Raw genomic sequence first — 16,656 nt, forward strand, 5'->3', positions numbered from 1 at the left:
TGAGGATAAACATCAGTCTATTTGTTTTGTCAGGAGTTTTCTGGCAGTTTCTAAAGACTAAGAGCAACAAAAAAGCCTTAAACAATAAGTCCTTTGACTTTTTTTCTTGAGTCTTGATTGCATTTAGACAGCTGTCTAGATGTTTTGGACAAGTAGTAGTCAAGAGAAGAGTCAAGAGCCTCCAGACAAAGCAATTATGGTTTTGTTTATCATGCCTGATTCTGCCCAACCTTCTTCTCTCTGCTTCCAACAACTTTTTAATCGTTACTCAAATGACAGGAAAGGAGAAGTGACACACCAGTGGTTATCAGGTTTTATTTTAAACTAAATTATAAATCTGACAATGAGGAATGCAGTGACAAATGAGGCCCAAGAATTATAATTATCCGAGCTTTGGAGTTAAACAAAACAAGCAAGCATAAGACAGGTGCAAGAAAAACTGTCAAAGCGAATTGCGGCCTTTTGCCAAACACCGTCTTAGTCATCATGAGCTGGTGAAATGGAAACATAAGATATTCTCAGAGCAGTGTGCTGTAACCTGTGGTTGGTGCCTCAAGGTATATCATTGTAATAATTTGACCTTTAAAAGAAAGCATAACAGATGAGAGGCTTTTATAAAAGCAAGTTACCTGTAACCACTTAGACTGTTCCAGAATCCATCTTTAAAGTAAGTTTGACTGTTGGCCAATAACAAACAAAGCCCTCATTGTTACAGCTCTGCAGCTGTAACATGCAAAACGGCATTCGCAGAATGCAAAACATGCAGAGGAATTGGGACTACACATGGACCCGACTCTTAAAAAGTGACTGTTTAGACTGTATTTTGTAGTTTGTCCCCAATAATAAGATATTGTTTATATCAACTAGGTTGTTGATGTGAAAGTAAATGTTTCGATGTAAATCATTAAAGACATTGATCAACAGCAGGCTGATTGCCAATTTAATTGGAGCTTTTATATATAATCTAGACTACGGATTGAAAATGCACTTATACTTCTAATACTGTCACTGATATCTATCAGTTAAAATGTTTGTGATAGTATTTAAACTATATACAGTACCTGAACACAGAACATGTGCTTGCATCAATGCACCACCATGTGGTCATACACCAAAGGGCACCTTTTAACAGGTGCTCTCAAAGCACTCAAGAGTCCAAGGGAGTTTAATAAAGTACATTTATAAACACATATAAAAACATCATGAACATGAAGCATAAACAGCAGTGCCAAGATCATATGATGGGCTTTACTTTACAGATAATGGCACATTCTTGAGAATATAAAAACAGAACAAGTTCACTTGAATCAAAACATATCTCTATGCTATTTAGAACATGGCAATAATTCAAAATCCTAGACGCATTTACCCCTTGTTATCAACCAAACACAAAAAAATCAACTTACTCAAGTTTAATTAACAGAAACGTACTCTCTCATCAATAGATCCATGAGATCCTAAACATTTTGACACAGGTTCTGATGGACATTAAATAACAGATATTATAAGGCACCACTACACCAAGGTAAAAGTAAACTGATATGACTATGTGGGTTGTAAACATTTAATTATGATTATTTAGCAGTACGGCACACGGCATGTCAAAATACTGTAATCTTATGTATATTTGATCAAACTTTGAAGTTAGAGAAATAAAAGCGTTCCTAGAGGTACAAGCATATTGTAGCTTTATTACATTTGCACAGTCTTAAGGCACCGCATCCATTCAACCAATGAGCAGTGGAAGACCTGAGTAGCTCATTCCAAATCACACACAGTTGACCATATCTTTCTTCTCCTCCATCTGTTTATCTACTGCTTGGTCCATTGCCTCCAGGAAACCCTCCAGATTCACTATAGAGTTCTACAGACAGAGAGGGCAGCTGGGTAAGAGACTGGAACCTCAAGGAGAAAGACAAGTTGATTTGGATTCTCTTTGTATTTTGTGTGTGTAGAACTCTTTACCTTTACAAAAAGTGCATGGGCCAAAAACGGCAGTTTCCTCAGAACTCGTCCACTTAAGCCTTTGCTCTTCCTGTGAGTCATCAGAACAACAAAGCACCAGGGGCCAATTAGAGCGCTCGTACTGTCGTTGCCATATAATAATCTGCGTTATCGTTCCACTATTTGGTGTTGGCTCTACATGGTTGTGGCATAAGCCAAGTAGGAGTATTGAAGTATGTACTGCTTATTTTGTATTCAATTAGTATTCAGTATTGTGTTTCTTCTTATGCTACTGTTGCATAGGAACAGGGTAACAATTTCCAATATGAGAAAAATACAATTCTAGTGTCTACTACTAGACTAGAAGTAAAGAGAGCAGGGTACTCACTGCGCAAGTCTCCAAAGAACCAGACTGTGCACAGACACCTCACTCTCTGCGAAACCCATGGTCTCCAGCTCAAACACGGTGAACAGTTGTTGCCGGGGGTACACAATCTGACACTGCACACAAGAATCAGGGTCAAACAAAACAACTGCTATTAACAAGCAGACTCCTCAACATTCTCAATAGGAAAATTGCAAGATCATGCTTTGTAATGTACAATGTGGATCCAGATACCCCCAATCCTATTCACCAACTGCATCTATTAACTACAGTGCAGAGTACAAGTTCGCTCCCAGTTAGTGATGCAAAACTTCCAAACTCAGCCCACAAGTACACCATGCAGGTTCAGTCTGACCTTCATGAGCTCCTCCAGGCAGGAGAGATAGATGTTGTAGATGCCCTGCTCAGACGGGGGGCCGATGTACTGCTTGATGTCTGCTCGGTCCACAAACGCCAGGTCTATCTTCTCAGTCACATTAGAGGTGGTTAGGATCACAACATTTGGATGTCTGAAGGATAAAAGTAAAATATACAAGTGTAAAATAAGTGTAGGAAAAATATAATACAGTCCAAAAAACAGAATCAAATAACTTGAGTACAGATTAAGATTTGTTACTACACCTTTTGTAATTGATGGGGTTTAAAGTAGTAGTATAAATGACATAGAAACAGTGTAAGCCTTGGGTTAATGTTAAGTGTTCCAGATGTGAGCATCTCTGACCGTTTTATCTGGTCCAGTTGTGTGAGGACAGAGTTGACCACTCGGATGGCATCTGAGGGTTCAGTTCCTGCTTGGGAGGCAGTCCTTGCTGCCGTCAAACTTTCCACCTGGAGACACCAAACACCAGCCTATCAAAACAGCTAAGCTACCAAACTCCATTTGAACTACCAAATCACAGGAAAGATAGGTGAAGGACAATGGGGCACACTTGTTCACCTCATCAATCAGGACAAACACAAGAGCTTCTTTGTCATCAATCAGCTGCTGAATCTTCTGGAACATCTTAGTCACCAGTTTCCCACTCTGCAATGACAAGACCTTCCTGTTAAGAGCCAACTAATCAAAAACACAGCTAGATCATACAAGAATCTACAGCCCAAGTTAAGTGTTAAAACCAGCCATCTGTACCTCTGAGAACCACTTGGAGAACAAACTGTGACTGTTGATCTCCACAAACTGCCCATAGGAGTACCTGGCGGGGGATAGATGTTGAGATACTGCAGAATGTGAAGGGTAAGGTGTGAAGGGTAATGTTACTGCCAAAGTTTCAGACTGCCAATTTCTTTTGTGGAGGTTGCCTTACCTGTTTGATAGTCTGATTGACAGTTTCTGGGAAAGGGCTTTACATAGAGACGTCTTTCCTGTGCCTGGGGGTCCTAGATGTGGGCATAAATACAGGCAGATATTCGTCTCTGTCAAGTGTTAAAATACACAAGACTTTCAAAGGTGTCATTCATCATAAAGAACATCCGTGCACTGAGGTGCGAATATTACATTTACAATCAAATCAATTGGATTTGTATAGCCCTTTTTACAAGCAAAGTCACAGAGGGCTTCACATACGCCCATAGAACTGCACTTAAACCAACCAAAACCCTCTAGGAAGACAAGGAAAACTGCTAGACAAAACTAGGATGGAACCATGTGAGTTCTCAAGATTCTTGTATTATTTACCATGAAGCAGCACAACACGGTTCCATGCTATTAAGTTGCTGTCTACATTTTTGTCTGAGAAGAAGAGGGTTGTTGAGACATAGTCCAAGAGCTGGGGAGAGGTAGCAAAACAGCACAGTTAGAGTATTGGTTCTGTAAAAAGATGCTTAACTTCTACCTTCTATAAATGGAGTCAGAGCAGTGTTTTCTACCTGTTTTTTTACACCATTTTCATAGACCAGACTCTCCCAAATTCCATGAAATTCAGCTGCAAAACACAAACAGGTCAAGTGAACATTTGCCCATGCATTGGCCCAAACTCCTGAAAGTTCTGGATAGAGTTCCAGTTCTAGTGGATTCAGCTCACCTGCTGGAAGGAGCCAGTGATTGGCAGCGGATAGTTCCTCCTCCTCCTCCAAGCTGAGCATGCTTGGTCCGTCATCATTAAGAGTGAAGATGTAGATGGACAGATTGCAGTTCTTTAGGTCCATAGGCTGAATGTGGATTCCAAATAAGGCACGACGAGTTCAGAATCAGTAAAATGTTAATAATGATTAGAAGACTATGTTAGACTATCTACTGTTACAGAAGCGTTTAAAACTTAACCTGTCTCTCTGAATCCACTATGGCCACCGATGCCACATGTTTGCTGAGGAAGTCTTCATCAAACTCTGACCATTTGTAATTACCAAAAACCATGGAATGGCGGTTCAGCAAAGCCATCACGTGTGTCCTAACGTCAGATTGCTTTGCAGTGCTGAAATCAGTGTGAGTAAGGAAAACTATTCAGTCAAGGCAATCAGTGAAAAGCTCAACCTTATGTTAAGGTAGAAAAAAGGACGGTCACTCCAGTTGTAGATCGGTGGACTGACAGTATGATAAAGCTGTTGTAAAACATGTGAAAATAGTTTGCTCTCAGAGCAACTACTACCCTCACCTGTGAGGGGTCTTCGTTTGTCACTTGTGAAATAGGTGCTTCATGCTTACAGTCAAACTGCAATACTGTAAGTTACAGTATAACAGTACCCTACATCTGTTTGTGACCATGCAATAGTTCTTACTTTTTGTTGTGAGTTGAAGTTCAATATAGCAACAGTATAAAACGACGGTAAGATACCTTTGAGATTTGACATGAACTTCTACATGGACGTTGACGAGGTTGTTGGGGTTTTGTTTGTGGTTGCCAACTTCCATCCTGTCACCCTCCATTTCTTTCAAAACATTGAAACACATGAATTTTATGAATATTTAAGTTAGATGTAACATTCAAATAACTTAGTTGGACCAGCTAGCTAATTTAAATTGCATAACTAGGTTAGTTATCCAAACTACATGATTTCACTTTCTCGCTTTACTTACGCTTTGGCTAGCTACTGTTGTAGCACACTAAAATGAAACTGCAATATTCAAATCAGAAGAAATCTTACGTCCTTACCAATGACAGAAATGGTTTGCTAGTTATGCGTCGGTTGACTCGATATTTGGTTATTAATCTTTCCTTTTGTGAAGTTATAGGAATCTAAGAAGCTGTCTCATTAAATACCTTGCATGAATGCGGTTTAGCTAGCTGTAGCTGTCAAAAAAATCCAAATCTAGCGGGCAGTGTGGCTCACGCGGATGTGATTGAATGTTCTGACGACGCGGCTGATATAGTACTTCCGGTGCTTGCTAGCTTTTGAAATGATTATTGTTTGCTAGCTAGCTTCAACATCTTGGATTGTATAGTTGCATTATCTAACAATTAATCTAATTTCAATTCAAACGCTAGGAAATGGGGAAGAAACACAAAAAACACAAGCCGGAATGGAGAACAGTTGACGGTAAGTTTGCATAAAAATGAACGGGTAGTTTTTGATCAATTGTTCGCACAGAGAAGATTAAGAAGGTATAGCTAGCCTAGCTAACCGCTAATCAGCTCTCACAGCTGATGATGGTGGGCTGGATCAACCAGCAGCATCATCATCACCATTACTACAGCAGCCTATACAACACATATAACACATGGTGTTATTGGGCTTCCTACATACAATGTATGTGCAGTAACTTAATGAACTTCTAAAATAGAATATTGACATAGCTTCATACAGCACATCATCAGACATGGCACAACACCCCTACGACAAATTACGGCATTCCAGTGATGCACAGTCTACTTGCATCCTTATATTCATCATCTATTATCAGTAGATGTGTTTTTTTTTTATCGAAGGCACATCATCTTTACAAGTATACTAATACATAGGCTATATATGGACGTGCTACAACTGTTGGCTATATTACTGAATGTTGGTGGTTTTAAGTGTGGTTCCTGGTTTCAGACTACGAAGACAAACCTCTGGAGAAACCTCTGAAGCTTGTACTGAAAGTTGGTGGAAGTGAAGTCACAGAACTGTCAGGCTCCGGCCATGACTCCAGTTTCTACGATGACAGGTCAGACCACGAGCGAGAACGCCACAAAGACAAAAAGAAGAAGAAGAAGAAGAAGTCTGAAAAAGACAAAGACAAGCATGTGGATGATGAGGAGAGAAGACGGCGGAAGGTGAGTATGAGGAAAGTGAGGGTTGCAACAAAAAAAAAGTAAGTCTGCCGGACGCAATATCATTCTCAAATCTCTGTTCATTCTGGTTCAGGAGGAGAAGAGGAAGAAGCGAGAGAGGGAGCAGAATGAATTAGAGGCGGCTGCCACTGCTGCTGTCTCCACTGCCACTGCCTCTGGCACTGGTGTGGCGGTCGAGCCCTTCATGCTGCCAATTGTGCCAAAGAACATTGGTATCAGTATTGGTATGGAGGTAAGACATTGAATTAATCTGAACAGATCAAACGGATCATGTGTGCGTAACAGTTACACTATGACCATTTCTGACCAACAGGACTGCTTCAACAATTAGTCATTCTGCGTATGTGTTTTTTTCCAGCTGGAGGAGAAGAAGAGGAAGAGAGAGAGGTTTGAGATGGACCCTGAGATGGATGAGTTTCACCCCAGCATAAAGGTGGAGGTGGAGCAGCAAGGAGACAGACCTGTGCGGTCGTGCAGAACACAGCAGGGTAGGAGAACACCTCAACTCGGCCACAATCGGGTTTATAAATCTTGAGTCGGCTGTGTGAACTTGGAGGGGAAAATGCCGTTTATCACACCATGATGTCTTAGTTTAAGATAAACTGTAAAATGTACCAAGTCCTCCTGGTTGTGTGTTTACAGAGCTATTCTGTCTCTCTTTGTGTCTCTCCTCAGAGAGCGAGTGCACTCCTCGTCAGCAGCTGCTGGAACACTTCCTACGACAGCTTCAGAGGTGCGGACTAAGGAAAACCAAAACACTCTAAATAGTTCTTGTTACGGTAGATGCTAGCCAAAATCCATATATGTTGAGAATCCTGTCCTTCATGTTGATGTTGTGCTTGTCCTCGCAGGAAAGACCCCCACGGGTTCTTCTCCTTCCCTGTGACAGATGCCATTGCTCCTGGGTACTCCATGATCATCAAACACCCCATGGACTTCAGCACCATGAAGGACAAGATCACCACCAACGAGTACAAAACCATCACAGAATTTAAGGTGAGGGGGGGGGGATGTTGAGTAGGTTGTTCTTGACTGAGAACATCCAGAGTTCTGTGAGTTGATTATTACGTACTGGGAATATGTATTTTTATACCTATTTGTGAGGGTTGAATCAATTCACAGATTTCAAAGCTTATTTTCTATTTTGTTTTTTTCAGGCTGATTTCAAACTGATGTGTGATAACGCCATGATCTATAACCGCCCAGAGACCGTGTACTACAAAGCTGCCAAGAAACTTCTCCACACGGGCTTCAAGATGATGAGCAAAGTAATGTGTGCCTCATGGAGGGACTGGTTTCACGTGTAGCCTGCTTGCTGACTTTAATCTGTCTGTTTAATTTGACCCTTTTTACAGATGCTTCTGCTCTTGCAGTACCAGCTTGGCTTCCTATTTAATGTTTTGCAATGCCTATTTTTATCAGCAATTGTGTAATTCCATCTGCTCACTGGTTTAGTGCATTGATTTGGCAATTTAGATTTTCTATTTAAAACATGGACATGGGTAAAGTGGGTAGGAGAAATGTAGATTGGGTATTCAGGGTGGATTTGTGCTTCAGGAAGAGTTTGCCTTGTACTAACCCCCTTTCCCCTCCAAGATTCGCCTCATCATCATCATCGTTGTCACCGACTCACCACCATCCCATCCCATCTATCTTACCACACTTTCGCGAGTTCTGCAGATGTAGTAAAGCCCTGCCCCCTGGCTCTCTTATCTGTGCTCTGTTTGCAGGAGCGGCTCTTAGCTCTGAAGCGCAGCATGTCTTTCATGCAGGACATGGATTTCTCTCAGCAGGCAGCCATTTTGGGGGACGAGGACATAACAACAGAGATACCGGTCCCTGAGGTCGTTCCCCTTCCTTTGGAGTCGGCCAAGAAGTCCAAAAAGCAGCCCGTCAAAGACATGAAGGAAGTGATCAGGTAAAACAGATGTCGCATATCCCAAATCATGTCTGTATTGCCTCCGAGTGTCCCCGGCTGGGATCACCTCAGTGGGGGTCTCTCACAGGACACCCGTGCGCAAGTGTGGAGTAACCGTGTAACTGTGTGGCCCCAGCTACCTGTTTGAGCCGGAGGGGAACGCCTGTAGCCTGACGGACAGCACGGCCGAGGAGCATGTCCTGGCCTTGGTGGAGCACGCCGCGGACGAGGCCCGCGACCGCATCAACCGCTACATGCCCAGCTCCAAGGTTCAACAGCACATTCCAGTCACTACAATGACATGATTTCGATTTTTATTTCAAAAATATAACAAACATCAATATAAAAGGAAACAAAACAAGAATAACGGCAAAGGTATACATAAAAAAAAAAGAACATAAAATACATGAAAGACATGTAGCCACTAGATGTATAAGGGTGCATTGCACAGCATTGATTGTAATTGCAAGTACAGTGTGAAGGGTGGGTTGTCTTTACCATTCTCTTTGTTTCTGGGATTCCAGATGGGCTACCTGAGGAAAGGAACTGATGGCTCTCTGGTCTACAACGTTGTCAATCAGCTGGACCCAGATGTGGAAGGTGTGTTTACACAAGCACAAGCTCCCATCCACATACAGCGCTCCTTAAAATGGATTGTTTACAGCACATCTTTTGGCTTTTTTACAGAAGAGGAGACCCATCCTGTTGATTTGAGTTCCCTCTCAAATAAACTCTTACCTGGATTAACGACGTTAGGGTTCAAAGACGACAGGAGACACAAAGGTGTGTAAAGAGTATATTCTACATTTGCATACATTTTGCAGATGCCTTTATTCAAAGCTACACAGGGTATGAAGCCTATTGAGTCACGTATCATAGCAAGTATGAATGGCAATATGGTATCGCTTGGTTGTTAACAACCAGGCAAATAGGAAAGCAGTTGCACTCCACGTATAGTTATGGATCTTGCCTTGCTCCTTGTCTAGTGACGTTTCTTAGCAGTGCCTACAACACCCAGAGCCTCCAAAATAACTCCATCTACCCGGATCTGCTTCCTGATGAGATGGACCTGCTGTACTCTGCCTATGGAGATGACACAGGGGTGCAGTGTGCTCTCAGGTACTGCCTCACAGGAGTCTTCCCAGGACATGTTGGTAGAGCACTTCAACCTACATGTAAAGCCCTGTCCACCAGTCTGCATCAGGAACTCGGACCACTGCATATGTCTTCGCTCAGGAACAATGTCACTACAATGTTGTACAATGTAGTTGCGTTCTCCATCTCTCAGCATACAGGAGTTTGTGAAAGGGTGTGGAAGCTCCACAAAAAGGTTGGTGGATGGGCTGCTGGATAAGATGACTGCTGGGGACCACTCTAAAGCCGTCTTCCAGATACGACAGGTACCTGCTTCCGCACACAAGGCGCTGTGTTTTACAAGAAGACCTTCTCGTTCCGACAATTCTGATCTCATCGTGTTCTTGATGTTTCGTTCCAGAAACGAAACATGGCGCTGAAGCCAGACGAGACCAAGAACAGCATCTGTGACATGCAGGTACAGTACAGCACACCATGCTTATTCTGTGGTTTACTATCAGAACTGAAGTCTGATAAGGTTTGTCAGAATTGCAACTCGAGCCTCAGCCTCCCGCTGTCACCTGACTCATTGTGCTCATTGTGATCAGGTTGCAGACGGAACAGGTCTGGGAGAGAGTGGCTCAGTGCTGGACTTCATGTCTATGAAGAGCTACTCCGACATGTCTCTGGATATTTCCATGCTCAACACGTTAGGTAAGAGTCTTAAAGCAGCACTAGCAGGAGATGTCTCATCGTCATTTAAAAACACCAATACCTTTTAACAGCCTGACGATCTTCATCATTTGTATGTTTAGTTTGGTCATTAGTGCTGGTCAATGGGCCTCTGTGAAGCCCCATGTGACATTGGTTGTAAAAAAAAAAAAAAAAGGGCTATACAAAGAAAAATGTGAATTTATTTAAATTTTAAGTGTGGTTTCTTGGCTTGGCAGGTAAAGTGGTTAAGAAGGAGCCGGAGCAGGAGGAAGGCCAACAGCACTTTGACGAGGCAGCCAAGCTGCTGCAGGAGTTTCAGGATGCCCAGGTGGACCGGGTCGGGTCCAGACCCTCCTCCAACCTGTCCTCCCTCTCCAACACCTCTGAGAGGGACCAGCACCACCTGGGTAAAGGACCACTCAGATCTTTGAAAGCTATTGTTTCGTTTGGAAGATTGATAGTATTACCAGTAACAGATCTACTGAGAGTACTTTTTTTTTTTCTTCTCCCTATGCCTCCACAGGGAGTCCATCCCATTTGGGTGTGGGTGACCAGTCAGAGATGGTTCATGACCCCTATGAGTTCCTGCAGTCTCCAGAAGCAGGCTCCACCGCCACCAGCTGATCCCTACACACTGCGTCAACACCTTACCACGTCTTGGTGTTCACCACATAGATCATCTTTGACATGCAGAGAATCTCAGACATGTAGAATAAGAAACTTATCATGATTGTACAGATTTTGTTTTTAAATGAACCTGTTGACAATATTTTATTTTAAGTATTGTATTATATGCCCTCTTGAATGTTTATTTGTTTATGTTGTGCTTATTTTTGTGTTTTCTTTTGCTCTTTTTTTTATCATACGTTTTAATATTTAGATAAATGAAATTGTGGAGAGGGCCTCAGTGTCAGAACTTGGTGTAACACCAGAACTCTGATTGTGCCTGCTTTCTCCCTTCTAAATCACCACTACTATCATACTGGCTGTGTTTTTACTGTCAAAACAATGGTTGCGTGGCCTTATTGTTTATTGGTCATTTTTATTAGAAAGGAGCAAGCATGTTTGAGCATTCTCAATACTAGCCAATTTAAGGATGTTTCTTATTTTTGTCTAGTTGTTTGTGTGCAGTTCCAATATCTAGGTACAGTACTAAAAATTACAATGAAACATGCCTGTATCTGCTGTTTTGTTTTTCAACATCATAGGCAAGGGAAGTAGTATCTGCTATGTTTCTGAAATGGTCTCTTTAAATTCTAAGAATCATGTCGTTATGCAAAACGAATTTTATGTTGGCAAACAGGCAGCTGACACTAAAGAACCTAATCTTGAAGGGTTACGTTGTGTCATGGTTTATGTTTGTGATGGTTAACAAGTTAATCGCGAAAAACGAGCCAACAGTGGAAGCAATCTTTGGAAAGAAGGAAGTTTCATATCATATATGTTTCTCGTCTGACTTGAGTTCCCCAATTTTTATGTGGTGTAAACTTTCATAAGGAGCTCAGCTGTGAAAATAACAATAATAGTACATATCCAATGCTACAGATGTTTCAAATGAACAGCATTTGTAGAAGCACTCAGTCATTGGGCCGTAATACTGCCGAGGCATCTGAGCGGACGCGCTTGGAGACTATCGGGCATGCGCATTTTTTTTCCAAGGACGTTTCCATAGCACTGGATCTGTACTATAGTTAAACTTCTGCGACAACCGTGGAAAGCGTACTGGTACGTAATACAAAATTACCTAGATAGGCTAAGTAGTTGCCTTTAAAAAAAACCATATTTTCACCCGACTCATGGACACTAGTCTGCTTTTCCATGCACGTGATGATGAGAAAAAATCAGAAACTAATTAAAGCTAACTGGGTGTGACAGGGCAATCAAGACATCGCCGGATCCACATGCTACTAGTATAGTTCAACTGACAGCTTTGGAAGTCAAGAATGGTAGATGGCTACCTAAATGTAAGTAAACTTTTCCGGGAAACTTGACATGATGGTTTATGTTTTGATTTATGTTACCAAATTCACTCGAGAATCGAGTGCGATTGTGGTAGAGCTAGAAGACGTCTCAAACAAAAATTAAACGGACTTATCAATTTAGTTGTCTCTTTTCCGTCACATTACATGGTCAGTTTTAGTGACAAGGGAAATATGGTCACGTTATGCAAAACTATGGACACAACGAAACCTGTGACTGCAATGAGAGCAAATAGGAGCCTGGGGTTTTACTGCTCTTGCTAGGCAACCACATTTCACCCGTCATTATACTCAGGAGCCAAAGATAGTGTGTACACCAAAATTAACTCGTACTCTTCTAAACATGCAGGACAAATGGACTGTGATGTTACAACTTTCTCCAAGTGGCTGCTTGGGAAATATCCTGCGTGTATAAGTTCTGTTTAAAGTTGAAGGAACCGGAACAAAATAAGAGAGCGTGACAAAAGGTATGTGGGATGTTAGCGCTTGCTTTTAATATTGGAAAGAGTTCCTGACGCCATTATTGCCTCTGAGGGATGGTAAATATGACAGTAATTTCCCTAGCAAATCAGCTACCCTAGAAGTACATTGTGGTGTCGGTTTGCTGTATGGGGAATGTTGAGGATTTGTTCACAAAAGATTCCATTCTTTTCTGTATGGTCTAGAGATGAACTGCTGTAGACGAAGGCTGAGACGCACAGCCCCTGCAAGTAGCAGGAGCAGGAATGAACTGGTGCCTGCCAGCATCCCCAAGGTCAATGGCTGGTCATACCCCCCACACATTTTCCAGCTGATTGGCTGGATGGTGTACATCTACATGGTCATCGTGGGCTTCGGTATCTACATACCCCTCCTGCCATCTCTGTGGAAGCTGGCTGCGTACTCTGTATCCTTTCACAACCACGACAGTCCTATGGTTCCAAGTCTATGAATGTCTTTAAGGTCTCTTGGTCTATTGCAGACTTGGTTCTTTGTCTCAATTGCTAGTTGCCCACCACAGGCATCACCACTGCTCTTTTGTGTGTAATGCTGTATGAGGTCACCCCCTCCTTAACTTGACTATAGACATAGAAACAGTTGGTTTATTCAGACTTGACACTACGTCCACATAAAGATGCTTTTGTGTTGTACAATGGTGTCTTCTGAGATAGGAGAGCCAAAGTAGTTAAAAAAAAAATAATGATGTAAATGAATGAAAGAGTTGCCACTTAATTTAAACATTGGTGTCATGGTTCGGTACTATTTGCTTCTCAGTGTGCATTTTGCTTTGTCATCCTCTCTGACATTCTTTCTCATGCATTTTGCCTTGACATTCTCTCTGCAGCTGATAGCGATAGCTTTCACCGTTCACCTGATTGCTCACCTTGCTGCTGTGAGCATAGACCCAGCGCACACCAATGTGCGGACCAAAACAGACTACACCAAATCATTGCCTTTCTTTGACAGGAAAAAACAACCTCATGTTATCCATAACCTACACTGCTACCTGTGTGATATCCAGGTGTACGTATCTGACCTAAATGTGTGACCTCCACAACATTTTGATTGAAAATATTGACTTAATATAATACTCTAGGTATATCATATGTCACAACGTACTACTCAATCAGGGCATAAGAAAGAGATGCATTACATAGTTTGAACGTAGGAATTTCTGTTCATTTAAAAGGGGCCCTGAAGTAAAACACTGTGGCGTTTGTCATAAGTGTGTTGAGAACTTTGACCACCACTGCAAATGGCTGAACACCTGTGTGGGTGGAAGAAACTACTGGTAAGAGACAGAGTTAATTCTATGCGAGGAACAAATGTCCACTCTTTTCAGAATGTCTTAACGGCTGGGATATCCTTCTCTATCCCACAGGTACTTCTTTGTGACTTTGCTATCTGCCACACTGGGTGTGTCTCTGCTTCTTATGGTTATCTTGTTCATATTCATCCAGCACTACATGGACCCTGCCAGCCTCCGTACGGCACCACAGTTCGACAGTGAGTCTTTGCTTAGTAATCGGCCTGTTTTTTTATGGTTTCAGACATAAAAGCAATCATATCAGGCCTTGATTTTGCTAATAGTTGTATTGCTCATGACTAGAATCATAAGCAACACATCCTAAGTTCTGCGAATGCTGCGTTGTCGTGTGTGCAGCTGTAGTGAATAACGGAACATGGCTAGTGTTCTTACCGCTGGTCGCAATGGAGACGAGCTCCGTTGCTATTCTGGTTGTGGCCTTTGTCACCATCCTGATCCTTCTCATCTGTCTGCTGCTGCTTGGCCACCTGCTGGGGTTCCACTTCTACATCTGTGAGTTCAATAGCATGTGCCCTAACATACTGAGGAAGTATCTTCAAACAAATGATAGTATTTTTAGTACATCTCCATAGACACACTATTTGAATGTCTTCATACCGTGTATTTTTTGTGTGTAATTGTCTGTGCAGTGGCCAACAATATGAGCACGTATGACTACATAATGAAACAGCGCCAGAAGGAAGCCAGCAAGCGTGACGTTGAGGCAGGGATCTCCAAGCATTCCAATAACAATGGCAAGGGGGACCAGGTCAGACATCTTATCTTATCAGTCTTCTAAGGATGACCACAGATGGTAGAATCATTGTTCAAAGTTCAGTGACTGCGCCACAAAAAGTTTTGGTTTGGATTTTTGATTTTAGAATCCAGAGACTTCTGTTGACTGTGAAGCATCTTTGTCACACAACGTGGGGTATGGGCAAGTTACAATGGCAACACTGTACCCAATTATACCATTAACACTACTTGTTGCACAATGTTGCTTAGCACAGGTTTTTCCCTTTGTGCTGAACTGCACAAGGGCATAAAGTCAGCTAACTTCTACATTTTGTCATCTGTTTATTTGGTCCCACAGTACCTGCAAGTATGAGGAAAAAAGAGAAATTACAAGTCGACTCTCTGAGTCCATCTGCACTGAGGTTAGCTCTACTTTGTTGTTTGTTTTTAGTTTGTGTACAGCTGAATATCTTGTTGTTGTTTACCTTTTAACTATCCCCTATGGTGCTTTTAACATTTAGTTGAAGAATGTTCAGAAATTGTCAAATAAGGAGAACAGTATCTTCTATGGGACAGAACTACCCATGAACGACGCACCAGGTAAGATAGACTGTGTAAGAGTTGAGCATTGTCACTCACACAATGGTGAAACTAATTATCAGTGTAACTGCATAGATTTTCACTCCTAATTTCCTCTTTCCCGGAGTTTTAATAGTGATGGGTGACATCTCAGGTTTTAAGCTGGCAGATGGCCAAGGGGGCCAGTGTGTGGAGCAACCTGAAGGGAAGTCTGTGGAGGGGGTTCCCATCGTCCAGAACTCCCTGGGGAGCTCCATGATGGAGCCCAAGGGAGCTCATCTGTAGCTGGTCTCAGATGCACAGCACGGGGCCATGGTTTCTATGATACACACCTCTTGGGAATTATTCCTGGAAATCACAGCTCTATTGAATTACCACGCACTGGACCACTGTTGACTATACTGATTATGATTTACAACTTTTGGGACAAAAGATTTGATTCGTGTCGGACACAGAATCATTTGGACCTTCCTTGAACTTTGCTGGAATGAGACAATGGCAATTCAGCTCCTCAGAATTTGCACAGGCTTTTTAGGAACACATTTTACCAGGATAAAATAATTTAACATTTTAGTTGTTCAAGTATGTAATGGTACAAATTAATTGCATTTTAAAGGTTTGTGGGAGCTCAAAACAAACTACTACTTTTAACTGAATTTAATAATAAAAGAATTATGTAATTACTTTTTAAAGGTGTAGTTCAAATAGGCAACTGCTTTTTCTGAATTTAATAATAAATATGCACATGAAATTTCTCAATTAAGTTTCATCTTTGTTTATTTTTGTACATGTCTTTTTTGCAAGGTGACCACACAGTGGAGCTATTGAGACCTTGAATCACAAGCAAGGACTGTCATTCATGTGTGCCTTTAGTACATTTAATGGACTACCAACGTAACGTGACCTGCCAATGACAAGCCTTTTGTCATGGCACCGATTTTGCATAAAACTATAACTCTGAGCGCTGTCTCATCTCTTGAGTGCATGCTGTATCAAGCAGGACAAGTTCTATAATCGTTATGTTCATGATCATTATTACTGGTTGTGTAATACGTTAAAAAAGTTCCGTACCGTGGAATAAAATTGTGTAATTGAAAATGAAGGACCTACAAGTAGCTCCATATAAGTGACATTTGTCCTGAGGTTCGAAAGGCAAAACGGTATGTGCAAATCACGCATGAACGTTTTGGCTACTTTCGACCAGTTTGAATCTCTTATCTGTGATTTAAATTTGCCTTGCCATGAGAGAGAATCGCACTGTCTGTTTGGTCACCAACCCTTAAGACTGGAGACATCCTGTACTCAAGTTCCTGCCAAAGTGCATTTCCTAC

At 41.8% G+C, this 16,656-nt stretch overlaps 3 protein-coding genes across 11 annotated transcripts; 2 read left to right on the forward strand and 1 right to left on the reverse strand.

Moving 5' to 3' along the window:
• Nucleotides 1–1,671: 1,671 nt before the first annotated feature.
• Nucleotides 1,672–5,576, reverse strand: trip13 (thyroid hormone receptor interactor 13). The gene is made up of 14 exons (XM_084703611.1): nucleotides 5,419–5,576; nucleotides 5,101–5,194; nucleotides 4,590–4,740; nucleotides 4,351–4,477; nucleotides 4,196–4,251; nucleotides 4,005–4,095; nucleotides 3,634–3,706; nucleotides 3,459–3,522; nucleotides 3,267–3,353; nucleotides 3,051–3,157; nucleotides 2,685–2,838; nucleotides 2,333–2,445; nucleotides 1,966–2,035; nucleotides 1,672–1,864 (listed from the first exon to the last, which is right to left on the reverse strand). The coding sequence occupies exons 2-14, from the start codon at nucleotides 5,190–5,192 to the stop codon at nucleotides 1,769–1,771; spliced, it is 1,281 nt and encodes a 426-aa protein (XP_084559737.1). The 5' UTR covers nucleotides 5,193–5,194; nucleotides 5,419–5,576; the 3' UTR covers nucleotides 1,672–1,768.
• A 63-nt stretch (nucleotides 5,577–5,639) lies between these two features.
• On the forward strand, nucleotides 5,640–11,579 carry brd9 (bromodomain containing 9). 4 transcript variants are annotated; one of them, XM_084703586.1, is made up of 17 exons: nucleotides 5,640–5,803; nucleotides 6,302–6,522; nucleotides 6,614–6,772; nucleotides 6,899–7,028; nucleotides 7,216–7,273; nucleotides 7,392–7,536; nucleotides 7,698–7,808; nucleotides 8,271–8,458; nucleotides 8,595–8,727; nucleotides 8,983–9,058; nucleotides 9,149–9,241; nucleotides 9,445–9,577; nucleotides 9,747–9,858; nucleotides 9,954–10,010; nucleotides 10,141–10,246; nucleotides 10,483–10,653; nucleotides 10,770–11,579. In XM_084703586.1, exons 1-17 carry the CDS (start codon nucleotides 5,755–5,757, stop codon nucleotides 10,868–10,870), a joined length of 2,043 nt encoding a protein of 680 aa, XP_084559712.1. In that variant the 5' UTR covers nucleotides 5,640–5,754; the 3' UTR covers nucleotides 10,871–11,579. The 4 variants fall into 4 exon arrangements, with proteins under 4 accessions (XP_084559712.1, XP_084559703.1, XP_084559718.1 ...); XM_084703577.1 differs by having other exon boundaries at nucleotides 5,641–5,803; nucleotides 9,146–9,241; XM_084703592.1 differs by having other exon boundaries at nucleotides 5,641–5,803; nucleotides 8,331–8,458; nucleotides 9,146–9,241.
• Nucleotides 11,580–11,851: 272 nt separating this feature from the next.
• On the forward strand, nucleotides 11,852–16,322 carry zdhhc11 (zDHHC palmitoyltransferase 11). 6 transcript variants are annotated; one of them, XM_084703650.1, is made up of 13 exons: nucleotides 11,852–11,971; nucleotides 12,122–12,210; nucleotides 12,575–12,692; nucleotides 12,891–13,111; nucleotides 13,550–13,728; nucleotides 13,895–13,996; nucleotides 14,087–14,211; nucleotides 14,369–14,524; nucleotides 14,662–14,780; nucleotides 14,893–14,942; nucleotides 15,105–15,168; nucleotides 15,268–15,346; nucleotides 15,480–16,322. In XM_084703650.1, the coding sequence occupies exons 4-13, from the start codon at nucleotides 12,893–12,895 to the stop codon at nucleotides 15,608–15,610; spliced, it is 1,224 nt and encodes a 407-aa protein (XP_084559776.1). In that variant the 5' UTR covers nucleotides 11,852–11,971; nucleotides 12,122–12,210; nucleotides 12,575–12,692; nucleotides 12,891–12,892; the 3' UTR covers nucleotides 15,611–16,322. The 6 variants fall into 6 exon arrangements, with proteins under 6 accessions (XP_084559776.1, XP_084559748.1, XP_084559766.1 ...); XM_084703622.1 differs by having other exon boundaries at nucleotides 11,853–11,971; nucleotides 15,453–16,322; XM_084703640.1 differs by having other exon boundaries at nucleotides 11,854–11,971; nucleotides 15,462–16,322.
• The last annotated feature ends 334 nt before the right edge of the window (nucleotides 16,323–16,656 follow it).

The sequence above is a fragment of the Hypomesus nipponensis genome, chromosome 2, assembly GCF_054491055.1.
Source record: "Hypomesus nipponensis isolate SF chromosome 2, ASM5449105v1, whole genome shotgun sequence".
In the NCBI taxonomy this organism is placed as follows: domain Eukaryota; kingdom Metazoa; phylum Chordata; class Actinopteri; order Osmeriformes; family Osmeridae; genus Hypomesus; species Hypomesus nipponensis.

Bases quoted from the DNA above. Each gene is read 5' to 3' on its own strand.
- brd9 (XM_084703577.1), top strand. From the start codon at position 5,755: ATGGGGAAGAAACACAAAAAACACAAGCCGGAATGGAGAACAGTTGAC. The intron at 7,274-7,391 runs GTGCGGACTAAG...TTGTCCTCGCAG, and splicing joins TTCCTACGACAGCTTCAGAG to GAAAGACCCCCACGGGTTCT. The intron at 7,809-8,270 runs GTAATGTGTGCC...CTCTGTTTGCAG, and splicing joins GCTTCAAGATGATGAGCAAA to GAGCGGCTCTTAGCTCTGAA.
- zdhhc11 (XM_084703622.1), top strand. From the start codon at position 12,893: ATGAACTGCTGTAGACGAAGGCTGAGACGCACAGCCCCTGCAAGTAGC. The intron at 13,997-14,086 runs GTAAGAGACAGA...TCTATCCCACAG, and splicing joins GTGGGTGGAAGAAACTACTG to GTACTTCTTTGTGACTTTGC. The intron at 14,212-14,368 runs GTGAGTCTTTGC...TCGTGTGTGCAG, and splicing joins TACGGCACCACAGTTCGACA to CTGTAGTGAATAACGGAACA.
- trip13 (XM_084703611.1), bottom strand. From the start codon at position 5,192: ATGGAGGGTGACAGGATGGAAGTTGGCAACCACAAACAAAACCCCAAC. The intron at 4,478-4,589 runs GTTAAGTTTTAA...ATCCACATTCAG, and splicing joins TAGTGGATTCAGAGAGACAG to CCTATGGACCTAAAGAACTG. The intron at 3,523-3,633 runs GTAAGGCAACCT...ATCCCCCGCCAG, and splicing joins TCAATCAGACTATCAAACAG to GTACTCCTATGGGCAGTTTG.